Source organism: Ammospiza nelsoni, chromosome 13 (assembly GCF_027579445.1).
Source record: "Ammospiza nelsoni isolate bAmmNel1 chromosome 13, bAmmNel1.pri, whole genome shotgun sequence".
Classification (NCBI taxonomy): Eukaryota; Metazoa; Chordata; class Aves; order Passeriformes; family Passerellidae; genus Ammospiza; species Ammospiza nelsoni.
This window is the reverse complement of record NC_080645.1, coordinates 11,122,981-11,138,733: the sequence shown is the minus strand read 5'-3', so window position 1 is coordinate 11,138,733 and position 15,753 is coordinate 11,122,981. Positions and strand designations below refer to the sequence as shown.

The following is a 15,753-nucleotide window of genomic DNA, read 5'->3' as shown; positions in this document are numbered from 1 at the left end:
ACTGAGCTTTTAAAAAACAACAGCCCTCCCTCCCTCCTTCCCTCCCCTCCCCTCCCCTCCCCTCCTCCCGCCGAGGTGGACGGGCATCCATCCACCTGGGGTCCGCTGCCCACCTCTCCTCTCATCCTGCTCTCTTCTCCTCCTTGTTTACCTGCACTTTTCCGCCGCCTCTTCCCCCGCTGTCCCCGCCGCCCCCCGGTCCCCGCTCTCGGGCAGGCTCGGCGCCCCGCAGCTCCGCTCCCTCGGCGCTTCGCCCGTGCCCCTGCCCCGGGGAAGGCACTTGAAGGTGGATCTATTAAACCTCCCGGCGGTCTCTCCAAGTGGACCGAATCTCCAGCATGGATGTAAGATTTTACCCGGCTGCGGCGGGCAGCGCGCTCCCCGGAGACCCTTCCAACCTGGACTTTGCCCAGTGTTTGGGTTACTACAACTACAACAAGGTGATTATTCCCGCGGGTGTTAATTCCTCGTGCTGCTGCCCGGGGCTCCGTCGGGGCGGGAGGCTCGGGGCTGGGGGATGCGCGGAGCCCGGGGCGGTGCGCCCGCCGCTCTCCGCGGGGCCGGAGGATGCGCAGCCCCGCAAAGTTGCGGTCGGCGGGGCCGGGCGCGGGGCTCGCCCCGGGGAACGTGCCCTCGGGCCGGTGCTCGGGCTGTTCAGTGGGTGCGAGCGGCAGACAGCCGGGAGGAGCTCGGGGAGGCGATGCTGCTCCCCGTGGCCGGCGAACAAAGGCGCGTCCCGGGCGCGCAGCGTTCGCGCTGGGCTCGGCACTTGCCGAACTTTCCCCGGGCGGCTCCCGGCGGGTCGGGCAGAGCGCGGTGGGCTCGGACGGCCCTGGGAGGAGAGCACGGAGCCTCCCTCTGCTCTGTTCTCTCGGCTCAGCACGGCTCTGTTACGGCCGGTTCCTAACTAGAGGATTATCCAAACGGGAGGATTATCCAAAAGCGCATCAGCTGCTGGTACAGGAGGGTAACTAGCGCTCCGCTTTGGCGAGGGCTGTCACAGAAGTTGCAGTACCACTTCTGTCTATTCACACCTCTGCGGCATGTGCAGTGTTTGAAATAAACCTTACAAGCAATAGTCATCTCCCAGTGTCTTACCTTCATTTACAGAAATATGTTTTAATAATATGGGGATGATTACCACAAATTACCCAAAGTTGAGAATGACACTGTGACTCACGCTATTTTGAAAAAGCCTTAGCTGTTTGCACTGTGATGTGTCAATAGCACATTGAGCTATTAGCACTGGGCCCTCACACATGCACATAAAGATCCCTTTCACGCTGTGTTTTTCCTGGTGCTATGTTTGGCCAACCTCTGGGGCCTTTTGTGAGGCGCTGTATGAGATGCTGGGGAAAAGAAGGGTGCTGCATGAAGCCTGAACTTGCGTTAAATCCTGGTTTGGTTTTTTTTTCAAAACGAAGAGACAAACTTTGCTGAAATTCAGAGACAGAAGTAACGTGGCGTTCAGATAGATTCAGGGGCTGGAGAAAACTTTCTCCCGGAGCAATCGCGCCTGGCTGGGTGCCGTGGGTGTCGCTCTGCGGGCTGATGTCCACCGGGGCCGCTGCTGCTGGCCTTGGGCAGGCGGGGCGCGCTGTCCGGCCCGTGTCCAGCTGTCCGGCCCGTGTCCAGCTGTCTGTCCGGCCGCGGGGCCCGCGCATGCGCCCGCGCTGTGCGCTTTGTTAGCGCGGAGCGGAGCGCGCAGGGCGTGAGGCGGGGATGGAATGAATGTCAGCGCTGCTCTGGGCGCTGCCGAGGGCTCCGGGAGCTCCGAAATGCCTCCTAAATGTCCGCTGCTGGCTGATAAGCCGGCTAATTTTGGAAACTTGCAACGCTTGCTGGGAGCCGGCGTGTTTACTGTAAATTTCACTTGTTCTGTGACTTTGCTGTGTTGTGCAAGGCGTGCGCTCAATTCAAGCTCAGGTGCAGGTTACTCTGTAGGCTCTTTCTACATTTCTTTGTACGTCCAAAATTTTTAATATCTTGTGAATATCAGTAGTTTCTCATGTCCATTAGCTTGCTGCTAGTGCACAGTTACATATAACCTTTTAACTCTATTTCCCATCGTTGTACAAAGAGAACAGAGTGTGCATTCAGAAAAAGTCAAAAGTAACTAACTTTTGGCCTATTCAGAAACACATTTCAGTTGCTGTACTCCTGAACATAATTTTGGCAAGTACCTCGTAGGCCAGGCTTCCAGTCTGCAGCAGAAAATATTTTAATTAACAGAGTACAGCTCATGATGCTTGTGCCTTATAATAGATATCTTTGTATGCAGAAGGCCTGATCTGGAGCGGGCTGACACACGCAGAATTGTGTTGCTGCTGCTGTGAGCTCTTCATTGGCTCAGCTGGCAAAACAGCAACGTGGTGTACAGGTGTTTCAAGGACAGAAGAAGAATTTGTGAATGAGTTCCTAGAAAGGATAGGCCTAACTGTGTTAATCTGATCTCATTTTCTGCATTGTTTATAATCTGCAGTTATAGGAGTCATTGTAAATTTGTGGGGTTTTTAATTATTCTGATAAAGAGAGTACATTTGTTTTGATATCTTGCCTCCCTGCTTTGCTTTCCTTGTCTTCTGTCCTTTTCCCTGTGTTTCTAAGGAAAATAAATGATTGTTCTGTTAGGTACTGAGATGACCAGAAGGCACTGAAAAAAAGGGCTGAAATATTTACTCTGCTGAAGTAAATGTGAGAACTGTTATTGATTTCACTAGGAACAGTATTTCACCTCAAGTCTTTCTGAAACTCATTTGAGTGTCCTGCCCACTCATCCATGCCTGCTTCATTGTTAGGAGCTGAATCCTTATTCTCCTTGTGACAGTGACATTGCCTGTGACAACTGCTGGGAAGCAGCATGATGGCAAGAGTAAACAGACTAGGTGGTTGTATGTATGTGCAAAAGCAGAATTATTTATGTGAAAATATTCTCAAGATCATTAAGACAGAGTTGATGGCATATGGCCTGCCTGTGGAAAATTGTACCTTGCATCATAGTGTCTAAAAATATCAAATTTAAAACCTTTTAGTGCAAATACACTGCACCCTGTGAGACAGTGCTGCCTTCCACCTGCCTGCTTTAAACAGAATTTCCCAGGCGTGCAGGGTTTTTGTCCTTCAGTGGATGCAGCACTGGCAGGAATGTGGCAGACTGACCCGTGAACCCCCAGACAGCACTTGGGATCTCAGGGTGCCCTGTGAGGAGGGGTCAGGGATGGGAGGGGAGCTGAATCCTGAGCCCTGGGTTTGGAGCCAGGCATGCTGAGGAGCTGTGCTGGCCTTGTGCAGATAGCCTTGGCTGGATTCCACCCCAGCTGCTTTCTAAGTGCAACGTTGTGCTTTGAAATTGGTGCTCAGGACTGGATAAGAAGACCTGAGGGTGAGGGACGTCATCTTGGGGTGTTTTGGAGAAGAGTTAGCCTTGAGTGCAAGACAGGTGTTTGAAATGGACTGGTGTACATCCACAATCCTGCCACCACTGGCAGTGCAGCAGTTTCTGGGAGATCCACTGGGACTCTTTTGGGGAGGTGGTGCACATGGAGAGGGCAGAAGAGGAAACAGGGGCACAGAAGTGCAGTGATTTGTCCAAGGTTACCCAGTCGGTCACTGACATAATCAGGGCCACAACCAAGGTATTCTGAGATTCAGTCCAGTGGTTTATGCTGAATCTCATTTGCCCTAATAGGATTACTTACATGTTTAAAGTAAAGCATGTGCTTAAGTGCTTTGCTGGATCAGGGCCATATTTGATAAGTTTTCAGCCCTGATGTGAGAGTGCATTACTTGACCCTGCATGTGTGTGCCTGGTTCAGGATAACAGGGATCCACTTCTGCTCCATGGAATTGCACAAGTGAAACCATGGTTTGCCTGCTTCTAGAAGAATCCTGCTGCAGTATACTAAAAAAAAAATTCACCAAAAAGGAGCTATAAAAATTACAGAAAGTTGAAAGAGACCAGCTGTTGTAAAACATTCTGCTTCTGTTTTGAGCCCTTTTATGGTTCTGCAGATGGAGAATGATTTTGGACATTCAGTACAGTTGAGTAGCTTTTCTAAACAAACTTTTTCACTTATTGAGTAAATTATATGTCTTGTACTAAAAATATTTAGGAAACTAGTATTCATCCTGGCATATACATGTGGTTTTGGGGTTTTTTTTGGTTTTTTTTTTTTTTTTTTTTTTTTTTTAAAGGAGCTGTAATTCTTATAATGCCATTTGGAAAAAGTGAAAACTCCAAAACCTAAATACATACAGCTCAGTGCTTGAGTTATCATATTAAATTCCAGAATCCTTATTTCATTATTTAACTGCGTGCATTTTATAACGTTTATCTCTACTACACAGATTGTCCTTGAAGGATACAAATTTCAAACACACATACCTTAATTTAGGCACTACCATACATATGAGATTGTCAGAGCTTGATGTTTTTGGCTGAAATATTTTTCATTTTACAAAGGAAGCTCAGGAAGTTTATCTTGTTCTTCCAGAGGTAAAGCAAAGACAGCAGTAGTTTAGTAGCAGCTAAACTGGGGCTCTAAGTCATTCCTATTAGTGTGTTGTTAGGAAAAAGTGGATTACAGTTATGCAAATAATTTAAAACTGCTCTTCTTGCAAATTTAGTGTGGCTCTATATGCATAGGTTTTCCTCTCCTGCAGCAGATGGTGGGAGACAATGGGTGCATGTATGTTGCTAAGATGGAAAGCTCCATGCTCACCCATCAGCTGCCCTGCAGATATGCCTGTTTACATCTGGGCTCTGCTCTGCTGCTCTGTGCTGAGCTCCTGTGTGTGTGTCCAGAGCCTGACCATGGCAGAGGTGGCACAGGGCCACAAAGCACCAGGCAGCTCCCAAAAATGAGAGGTGTGTAGCACAGACACAAATACAGGTTGTGTTGGAGACAGCTTAGGCAGGGGATTGGGAACTTTCTGTTCAGTGTCAACTCAGTAAATGATATTTTATCACCAGCATTTTCCACTGATCATCTGGCACACGTGGCAAGTGTGCTCAACTGCTTCTTTCCCAGAACAGCCAGCTCCTGCCTTGGATATCTCAAAACCTCAGGACTGTGTAGGCAACTACTGCTAGGGAGCAAAAAAATTCCCAAAATATTTGTCTGTCCAGTCCAGCCCTAAAATTGTTGGATATATAATTCCTAGTCCCTGGAAGAGGGAGTGAAATGGTCATATGAGTATGTCCACCAGAATGAAAATTACAATTTGTATCATCACCCCACCTTGCATTATGCTGCTTTGCAGGCAGAGTCACCCCTGAGGTTTTCTGCCATAGCTGAGAGCTGGCTGTGAAACAGGAACCCCTGTGTGCCACAGCTGGGCAAGAACCTGTGGTGCTCAGAATGAACACCTGTAATGGGGACACTGACTGGACTGTGCAGTGTACAGTTCTTCTGTTGCTCACATAATTCATAATTCAGCTCCTATACTCAATGTACCATTTGCTGGTTGAGAGTTGATTGTATAACAAATATACTTTGTGGAAGTCAATTTTTAGAAATATTTTTAGATGTTTTCATTACAGTGGGTTACAGCCAGATCAGTGAGATGCTTGCAAGAATACAGTAATCCGTGAAGAGTTTGAATGTAATGCTTAGGAGATACTTAGAGTACTTAAGATATGTATGGAAATCATTAGTGGGTGCAGTTTTTAAAACAGTGATATTTTGTAGCAATCACAACTCTGGAGTGTGTGTGCCATGGACATGGAGCTCCACTTTACACCTGGAATGAGGAAACATTGACCAAATCCACTGGGATGACAAGAACCTCATTCCCATGGTACCACCCGTAGTACACCACCTTGTACTTCACAGACAGGTACCCAGTCCAGCCTAACCTTTAATGAATTATTGCAAATTTATAATAAAATCTAAAATAGAAGCACAGGAAATATCGGCCTCTGTTCTTTGGCAGATACTCAGGAGAGGCTCTCAGTTGTGTGATTCATTTGTTGCAGTTTTGTGCAGTGTCTGACAAAGCAAGGCCAGTCAAACTGTGACCTGTGGTTTGTGCTGCAGCTTTTATTAAATTTACAGTTAATACATGCCTGTGTATTTGTTGAATTCTGATACTCCTCAAAAACCTAAGTAATGCTACTGAACGATGATGATCAAATTTAAGAGGAGAAGAATTTGTACAGCACTAATCCTACCTCTTTATCTGTAATCACTTTTCCACCGCTGTAAAATTGAGTACTGTTATGCAGACCTAATGGCAGGGTTGAATTTTCAAATGCTTCACACTCTTATCTGATAGCTGTGTTCTGTACTGTTACCTGTCTGTGTGATGTATTTATAGAGTGCCAGTCACCACAGTATCTTTGTGATGATTGCTACCAAAATTGAGAACTCTGAGGTGAAAATCTAATCAGGACTTTAGATAGCAATGTCACACAAGAGCCTTCTGGTCTTTGCCTCTGTGCTCTGTTCAGATGAAGACTTAGATGAGATCATGCTTGCTGCCACGTTATTCATTTTTTATTTTTGTAACAAGATTTCTATTTCACATCTTTTCCACTGATGTTAGCATGTGTCGAAACAGTCCAAATCCTGTTTTGAATGTATTCTCTCTGTTTGCACCTGAAACAATGTATTCAAAATCACAGGCATTACAGGGCAGCTGAAATATTAAAACCAAAAGGGGAGACTTTCATTACACAGCTGCTTCTGCCATGGGTAACCTTGAATATCCAAACAGATGTTTTCATGAACTTCTTCATTCACTTCATGGTAATGGGCAGATTAACTGAAAATATTATTTTCATCGCATTAAAAATAACTGAGTCTTATGAGCAGAGTGCTGGAAGAATGATTGACCCATGCTGCAGACTGAGTTGTGTTGGCAAAGGTGTGCTACTGAAAATAGACAATGTTAGTTTATAATTGAAAACTGTTTTAAGCAAACAGTTCATCTAGTTTTCAGTTTGTTTGTATAGTTCATGTTCCAGCTCTTGGCATCAGTGTTTGCTGTTTATTCCTGCACAACCAGTTTGCCCAGCAGCCACATTTGGTTGAAAAGCTCCATATCAAGAGAGAAAGAAAAGCAATCCATTCTCAAAAAATGTAAGTTGAAAGTATCCCTTGTATCCCTTGTGGTTTTTACATCCATAGAAGACCCATTCAGTGTGAGCATTTTTCCCTTACTTCCATGTTCATTAGATCAGGCCTGACCTTGGTATTTCACAGGAGAAATTTTTATCCATTCAATGTTTTATTTTCACTGTTTTAAAGTAACAGCCCTTCTCACTGTCTGGGTCACAGAGCCACATGTTATTGTTCCTGGCCAAAGACTTGTGAGAGCTGAGAATAACGTGGAAAACAGTGGGTTGTGTCATAGGTTAAAAACAAAGGCAGGACTTGGACTGGTAACCTCTGAAATAAGGGATCAGAGGTCCCAGCTGCTGGCTGGGGTGAGAGCTGCAGAGGCAGCAGCACAGGGATCTCCTCCCTTCCCTGCTCTGCTTTACCACATATGTAAGTGATGGTTATGTTAAATCATTGTGTTAAAGCAGCAATTTCTCAGACAGATACATTTGCATTGAATTTTCCTTCTCTACAGTGAATATTCTGAAGAGCTCTGATCAACTGGAGAACCTAACAAAAGGTTGGAAATACATAAAATTACCAGCATGGTAGGATTTGTGGAAAATGAAGTCTATGTGCAGATGGCTGAGATCACTTGAGGCGAGGTGTCTTCATCTCTCCCTTTGATTTCCTTAAGAAATTTTGTCAAGAGAAGCTCTGCTGTGTTTGGCATTCCATGTGGTTATAGTTAGTATTGTAATTCTCTGAGCAGTTAATATGAGGGAATTTAGATGGGAACTAAAATCTAAATAGTTTTAGACATCCAAGTTAATAAAGTAGTGTTTTTTTTTTTTTTTTTTTTTTGGGGTGGGGCTTTGTTTGTTTTTGGTTTTTGTTGTGGGGGTTTTGTGCATTTTTTGGAAGGAAACAACATAGGCTTTATGAATCATCTTTTCTATCCCAATGGGACAATGCCTGTATTCAAAGTCACTGAATTATATAAAGGTTTGTAGGTTCAGGACATACTTAAACACCTCAGTATTGATTAGCTGTCTAATTTTGATAAGAAAATGGTGTTAAAACCATGCAAAAATCAATTGCTGAATGTTGGAGTAGCTTATTTTCAGAGCAGATCATATTTATCTGCCATTCTTTTTATGCTACTCTCCTCATGGTTATAAGGCTTACACAAATAGTTGAATTTGTGAATGGTTTGAGATATTGTATTTCAGTACTTGTTCTTAATAGAATTTGTTATTAATAAAATGCTTTTGTTAAACTGTACTTTTATCAGCAAGCTGTTTACCTGATAGGGGATTAACAATCCTCTATTTGCATTCTTTAAATAAATAAGAATTTTATTAGGCAAGGAAAAATAATCATTTTGTTTGCTTTAATAGGTTAGTGCTGTTACTTTTGTGGTTTCCTAAAAAGCACGTGGCTGAAATGATGACTATAATAGGTGGTGGCTGTGTAAATATGGGGCTATTGTGCTATTTATCTTTGGTAGCAAAAATCTTGGTAGTTGTGGTTTCCTACCAACAACCAACATGGTTCTTTTTTCTCCTGTTGTTTTGCTTGATACAGTTTGAAATATGTTGTATTTTAAAAAAGCCTATTCTATACATGTGGTAAAACCCCCAGAAGTTTATGATGCATTCTTTGCTCTTTTTCACAGCAGAACTTTTAGTAAAAACAAGACTGACCTCAAAACTACACTGGACCATACATGTAAATACACTGTGAGGTGCAAACACAAGAGCTTATTATAGATTTGCACTGCAAAGCAATCGTGAGAGTAAATAATATGTTTATGCCTATGTGACTTTCTCTTTGTGGTTTTATGAGGGTGTCCAATTGCTACGTTGCAAATGATAAGATGAAGTCATTTGTATCAATTTATTTTGTCCTTCCAAATAATTTGCAATTTCAGGATATTGTTAAATAAAAGGATCTAACAGATGCTTCTGCTATCCATTCCTCCTGACGTTTTTAAATCCTACTTAGAGCTATCTTTATGCTCCCGTGGTGGTGCAGCTGAGACCCAAGGAGAGTATGTGGAGTGGTAAATCAGATGTTATGTCACACAGGGCAGCCAGGCTTCCTAAACAGTGGCTTGCATCACTGCTTCCACGATAGAGATCTACCTGCTGTTTATGACAGAGCAGAAGGGCCTTTGTTTCATTCTCATACTTCCATCTAAGCCTCTTTTAATGTAACAGCTCTGTGCCGGGGTCTTGGATGATGTTGTAAGGTGCATTGGGTGTTGTGTGGCTTCTGTAATTGTTTCAAGGATGCGACAAGCCCTCAGTCTCAGTTCCCAGGGTTGTCTCACCTGGGTCTGCCCCAGCACTCTGAGTCAGCCATCCCTGCGTGTCGGTGGCTGCAGTGCTGAGGTTCAGTGCCCCCTGCTCTCACTGGCCTGCTGATGGAAACAATGGTTTGTTCTGAGATTTTCCCTTCCTGGAATCAGCTTTGTGGGTACCTTTGTCATTCCTTGGGTGGTTTTCTCATCTCCTCATGGCTCTGCCTTGGGCTGGCTGATGGCACATAGCAAAAACCTGACATCCTTGGAGCCACCACAGCTGGGACAGAACCTTGGTGTTTGTGCAGCTCAGACTGAATTAGGTGAAAGACGGGCCTAAATATGACTCAGAGTGATTAATCAGAGATGATATGAAAGGAAAATATCTTCATGAAATACCTACTCAAGCAGGCAAACACACAGAACTTCGGTGTTGTGCATACACAGGTGTGTGGTGTGTCCAGTGTGCAGCCTAGAGATCAATCTTACTCTTCTACCTGTAATTCTTCACAACAAACAGCTATAGAATGGTAGTGTGAGCTTCTGTGTTTATTTTGCTTCAATCTGCAGCTATAGCTTGCCCAGTTTAAGTAGAAAACTGTTTTTCTAAATTTAGTTGGCAAACAACTTGTGATAGGATAGCAGCCTTTTTCTGTCTTCTCTGCTAGAAAGTGTTTGAGTAGGGATGGTGAAGATTGGCTTTGACTTCTATCAGCACAAATATATTGCTGGTGATAACATATCATAGGAGTATGCTGCCTATCTCCTGTATTCTTGTCTCTAGTAAATAGCAATGTTTCAAGAGAGGTCTCGGAATTTGCCCTTCTGTTAATAGTCTGGTGGAGAGTTTACATACCAGAAAAGAATCCTGATTCTTCACTTGATAACATATTAAAGGGCTTGGTTTTTTGGTTTTTGTTGTTGTGGGGTTTTTTTATTTGTTTGTTTGTTTTTGAGGTTTGTGTTGGGTTTTGTGAAGAAAATTGGCAGCTATTGCTTGTAATACATGCAACTAATAAATGTGAAATTGAAAACGTGACTCTTGGACAGCCACACATTTTTAAAGTTCAGACAATGTGTATTGGTTTGCACCAGTTCTAACACAGTTCCACTGCTTGGGAAATGTGGGGAGGGGCCCTTTGCTCCTGCACAGAATATTTACATTGGGATACAAAGATCTTCTTTGGAGATCATGGGGCTCCTTATGATGGCTTGTAACATTTGGATTGCTAACTAACTGAGTTCCGTTATAGTGCACTCTGCATCATATTCCCTGTCATTTGTGTGTTTATGCAGAATTATTTCTAAATAGAAGCTTTTAAGGTTATTCCATCATGAGGCATAAGTGCGAGACAGTGATAAAAAGCTTGATTTATTATGACTAACTGCAGGTGAACACTGTTGTTATGCCTCATTCTGAGTGTTTCTGTGACTCAAAAAGGACTCCATTAAAATACCATGACGTCAATGGAGTATTTTAAATGCATATGAAAGGATAAAGTCTAGAAATCATAATAGCAAAAGTATCTATCCATATACTTCTAGACTAAATAAAGCATTTGTAGATCTTGTGAGTTTCATTTATTCTCTGTGTGGGTGAGATCTGATACAAAGGATACATTTTCCTTTCTGATCCCCCAGATGTAACCTTTTTTCTTTTAAAATAAATGTGAAAGCAGAAGGGACAATATCCATGGAGGAAAGTGATTCTGCACCTTCAGGCTCATGAAATCAGATTGATACTTTGCAGCTGCAGTGAGTACAACCAATGCACCACCCATCTGACACAGAATTTTAACAGTGAGAAATCTTTGATCTTCTTCTTTTTAATGATTTTTTCCCCCAGTTCTGCTTATTTTGCTCATTCTTGGAGTTTTGCTTTATCTTCCACACTTCTGTGGTCGGAAGCAGTCTTTGCATTACCTGTTGCCAAAGGAAATGGCCATTTGTTGATTTAAAAGGATAGAAAAAGGGATGTGAAACACCTTGGGGACAAAGAGGGAGTAGTCCCTTGGGAACACTGCTAAATATTTACAATTGGAGGATCAAGTGTTTTCAGTCTCTCTGAGTTCTTAAACTTCTTTCTTTTGTTGGCAAGAAGCAGGAATAGAAGGGGGCAAAAATACCTGTTATTCTCATTAAAAAGTTTTCCCTAGATTTTAAAGAACTGATCTTTGCTTCTTATTTGATCAAAAGAAAGAGGCCAAGCTCATCTTTGCTTCTTGGTTCAGTTTGTTTATGGCACCCAAACAAAGGAGCTTGTATCTGCAGCTTTTTTCCCCAAAACTCAAGTATCCAGGGGTCTTTGAATGCAGAAATAAGAAATAAGAAGATTTTAGATGACGAATCTCAGTATGTATGCTAGAGCAAGGCCAGTTGCTTATTGATCCCAGCTACTGAAGTTTTCCCTGTGAAGCTGATTTATGTTTATCTTTAAAAAAATAATCAATCAATGAGACAAACTGAACTTCATGTAAGAACTGATTTAAAACATATTCAGCTTTTTCTTTCTCATCCTTACTTTGTAAGAAAATCTTCTGTGGATTCAAAAGGAAAGGGTGCAATCCTGCTCTTGCACATAGGAATGTACTCTCTTTAAACAAGAGAGTTGTATCTGCTTTTGAATTGAGCTTCATAAACTTGCTGGGAAAAATTCAGCTCACAGGGTGTATTTTGAAATAGTGGTTTTTGGGCACTGGACCACTCATTTCCTAAAAGGATAAAGGCAGTTCTTTGTACCTGCTGGCAAGACAAAGGAGTCAGTGCTGCTGCTGCTATGTTATGTGAGGACAGGCTGCAGTGTTGGTCAGTGCTGGCTCTGGCTGGTGGGAAACACCTCTTCTGCTGGGCCTCTCATCCTCACCAGAACCAACACATTTCACTGGTTTTGTCTGTACTTTTACTAAATAAATGAATGATTATTATGTTTTCTCTGGCTTAGATACCCAACAAAAATGAAGGAAAATGCTACACTCATCTGCAAAGGTATAAACAATTTTCATGTCTGAAGCATGAGAGAACTGACACACAGAATTGCAGGTCTGGCAAAAAAGTTTAGAGTTGTTTTTTTAAATAAGTGCCTTATACTGGAGAATTTGTTTTCCTTACAAGAAGAAAATGTAAGAGACAGTATCTATGGCCTAACATTAATAATGGAAAATGCAGGGTGAGAAAGAAAGGAGTGTTGTTCCAAGCATGGCTGTATAAACCCTGGCCATGAGCACAGAGTGAGAAGGAGACGAAAGCCTTTCTCTCCAGAGGGCTGAGCTGCTGAGGCAGCCCTTGCATAAGGAAGGAGCACTAATCACTTTTAAGGTTGATGCTCAGGGTAGGTGCTAAATGTCATCTGGATGGGTGAAACACAGGCCATGGGGTTGGCTGTACTTTTAATCTTGTTTAATGTTGTTCTTTTATGTTTCATCTTTACCTTCCTAAATATGTGATACTGAATTTGTGTTACACACTCTGTGAGTCTTAGAGGGAGTCTGTGAGACTGGACAGGGCCACATAGATGTGATAGTTACTTACACACTTAATAATAACTTTGGAGTATTGCATAACAGCTAGTAAAGAAAATTCATGTCTGAAGTCTAATTATATAAGGGAAAACAATTAGAAATGAGATTTATAGATGGTGGGTAGTTATCTTGTATCTCTTAATGAACGTACAGAGGCTATCCAGTTCTTCCTTCAGAAGTGGTGAGCTTTTCCTTGGTGGTGATGAGTAGAAAGGGAAAGGCCTTTAAACATCTGAGGTGGTGGAACGTTCCACATCTGGAGCCTTGACAATCTCTAGAAGTGTGGTACTAAATCATTAGATAGTTTGTCTGGATGTGGGTGTTTTGCAAGTGCACATCAGGTAATCATCTGCTTCCTCACCTCCCTGCTCTGCTAACTGGTAGCTGCCTCAGGTTTTGAGAACGCAGCACTCCCAGGAAATATGCTTTGTGCTGGATTATATTTTTAGTTCAGTGCACAAAAAAAAAAACAACCAGGCATACTTATTTATCTACTCTTTTAGGGAAATTTCTACTGTCCTCTATTGCCATCATTATTATAAACATCATATCTTTCTAATTGATGTAATAATTTTGTTCCCTGTATGTCCTTTTCCAGGCCTGTTACATGATAGAAAAATGTGGGCAGTGTGTTTGTTCTTTTTAAACAATGATTATCTGTTGGCTTCTTGAAATGGTCCTCTGGTTGGAGTATATAAAATTGAAACTTCATCCAAGTAATTTTCTTTGAAAAATCACATGAAATAAGGGTGAAACTGCAGAAGTTGTATGTCAACAAACAGCATCTTGAGAATTCTTCAGCTGGAGTGGAATCAGTTTAGTTATTGTTTCTAGCAGAGAGTGCCCAAGTGTGTGGCACAAAGACCTGGTAGATCTCAGATCTCTTTGAAAGCCTCTCATTCATAGCCCTGGAGATGTGACACACTGATGTTTTTGGAAGGGATCATTTGGCTGAAGTGGTTTTGTGTTTCAGACTCAAAAACCTGTAGATTAATCTCAGAAGTTCAGAAAAATTTAACAGTAGTAAATATCTGCTAGTTCTGAGGTTTTAAGAATTAGATGGCTCCTTCTGAACACTGGTAGCCTCATGTTTAGGTAGCTGATTATTTGCATTTGCAGCATGATTTTGTGGGAATTACTGAGCTCTGAAATACAGTGTGAAGATGTGCTGCTTGGTTATAAGGCAGTTTAATTGCAAAAATCTTATTGTCAAATTTCATTGCTGCTAATTCTTAATATGTCCCAAGACAATTATATTAATTTTGTGCTAATTAATTATTATATTAATTATATTAATTTTTTTAAAATGTGATTAAAAACCAGTGTAGATTTTTTTCAATAAGATTCTAACTTTGTCTTTTTTTGAAGAGTAGGTTGAAATACTTGAAATGTAAACTTTAAAGCAGGTGACTGTAGCTGATATAAAAGTTTTCTTCAAAACCTCAATTGTCTGAAGTAATTATTCTTCTTACTTTAGCTGCTAAGTACTAACAGTGGGATTTTATTTGTTTATGCTTGTGCATCAGAATGGGTAATGAAGTGTTTTATCTAGTTGAAAGAAAGATTATTTTTCTTCTTAAGTGGACTTTAGAAAAGGGAATACCTGGGGCTTTTGTAGCATCCCAGACCCCTGGAGCTTGATAACAAAGCATTCATCATTGGCCTAATGCATCAAACACTGATTTTGGGGTACTGGTTTGAGAGATACAGGGTGGGGTCTGGCTGGCAGGGAAGCTCATCTCAGCAAGGACCAGTGGTGGACAGAAACAGAAAAACCTGCAGTGACAGCCTGCACTGTGGCCAGTACCTGGGGCTCAGGGACCAGGGCTGGACTAGCCTGGGGAAGGAGAGACTTCAGGGGACTTGGCAGCATCCCCTGTACCTGTGAGGACATGGGGCAGCTCTGCACAAGGGTTCATGGTTGGAGGTAGAGTGGTAACAGGCACAAGCTGAAATGAGAGTTTCAGGCTGGATGAAAAGAGGAAAAAATCACTTTGAGGATAACGGAGTATTGGAAGAGGTTGCCCAAAATCTTTGATGGTTCTTAAGACCAGAATGAGGAAAAGCCCCAAGCAAGAAGTTCCTCAGTTTGGTGTGGCTGTAATTTGAGCAGAGCTCGGATTAGAGATCTCCTGATGTTCCTTCCTAAGGCTGCACAAGGTGAATAGGCAGCAAAGATCAATTTGATGCTCCTTGCACTGTTGTAGAAAAACAGGTCTGGAAGGGTGGCACTGCCTCAGCCTCTGCTTGGCAGGGCCCTGCAGTGGGAGAATGAAACACTTGTTCCACATCCAGGATAACCATCCCTGCTCTGCTGGGATGATAACCATCCAGGATAATCATCCAGGATAACCATCCCTGCTCTGCTGGGATAACCATCCAGGATAACCATCTCTGCTCTGTTGGGATAACCATCCAGGATAATCATCTGGGATAACCATCCCTGCTCTGCTGGGATAACCATCCAGGATAACCATCCAGGATAGCCATCTCTGCTCTGCTGGGATAACCATCCAGGATAATCATCCAGGATAACCATCTCTGCTCTGCTGGGATGATAACCATCCAGGATAACCATCCCTGCTCTGCTGGGATAACCATCCAGGATAGCCATCCCTGCTCTGCTCGGATAACCATCCAGGATAATCATCCAGGATAACCATCCCTGCTCTGCTGGGATAGCCATCCAGGATAACCATCCAGGATAGCCATCCAGGATAGCCATCTCTGCTCTGCTGGGATAACCATCCAGGATAGCCATCTCTGCTCTGCTGGGATAACCATCCAGGATAACCATCCAGGATAGCCATCTCTGCTCTGCTGGGAGGAGTTGTCTCTCCAGGGGCAGTGAGCTGGTCACTGTGACCTGTCAGACCATGGTGATTTG

General features: G+C 42.8%; 1 protein-coding gene across 1 annotated transcript in view; it reads left to right on the top strand.

Annotated features, from left to right (window-relative positions):
- The first annotated feature begins 286 nt into the window (after positions 1-286).
- The window catches only part of TOX3 (TOX high mobility group box family member 3), a 73,506-nt gene continuing 58,039 nt past the window's right edge, over positions 287-15,753 (top strand). The window contains exon 1 of the mRNA XM_059481599.1: positions 287-440. Coding sequence (XP_059337582.1) covers positions 339-440 — 102 coding nt within the window. The 5' untranslated portion in view covers positions 287-338. The remainder of the gene's footprint in view (positions 441-15,753) is intronic.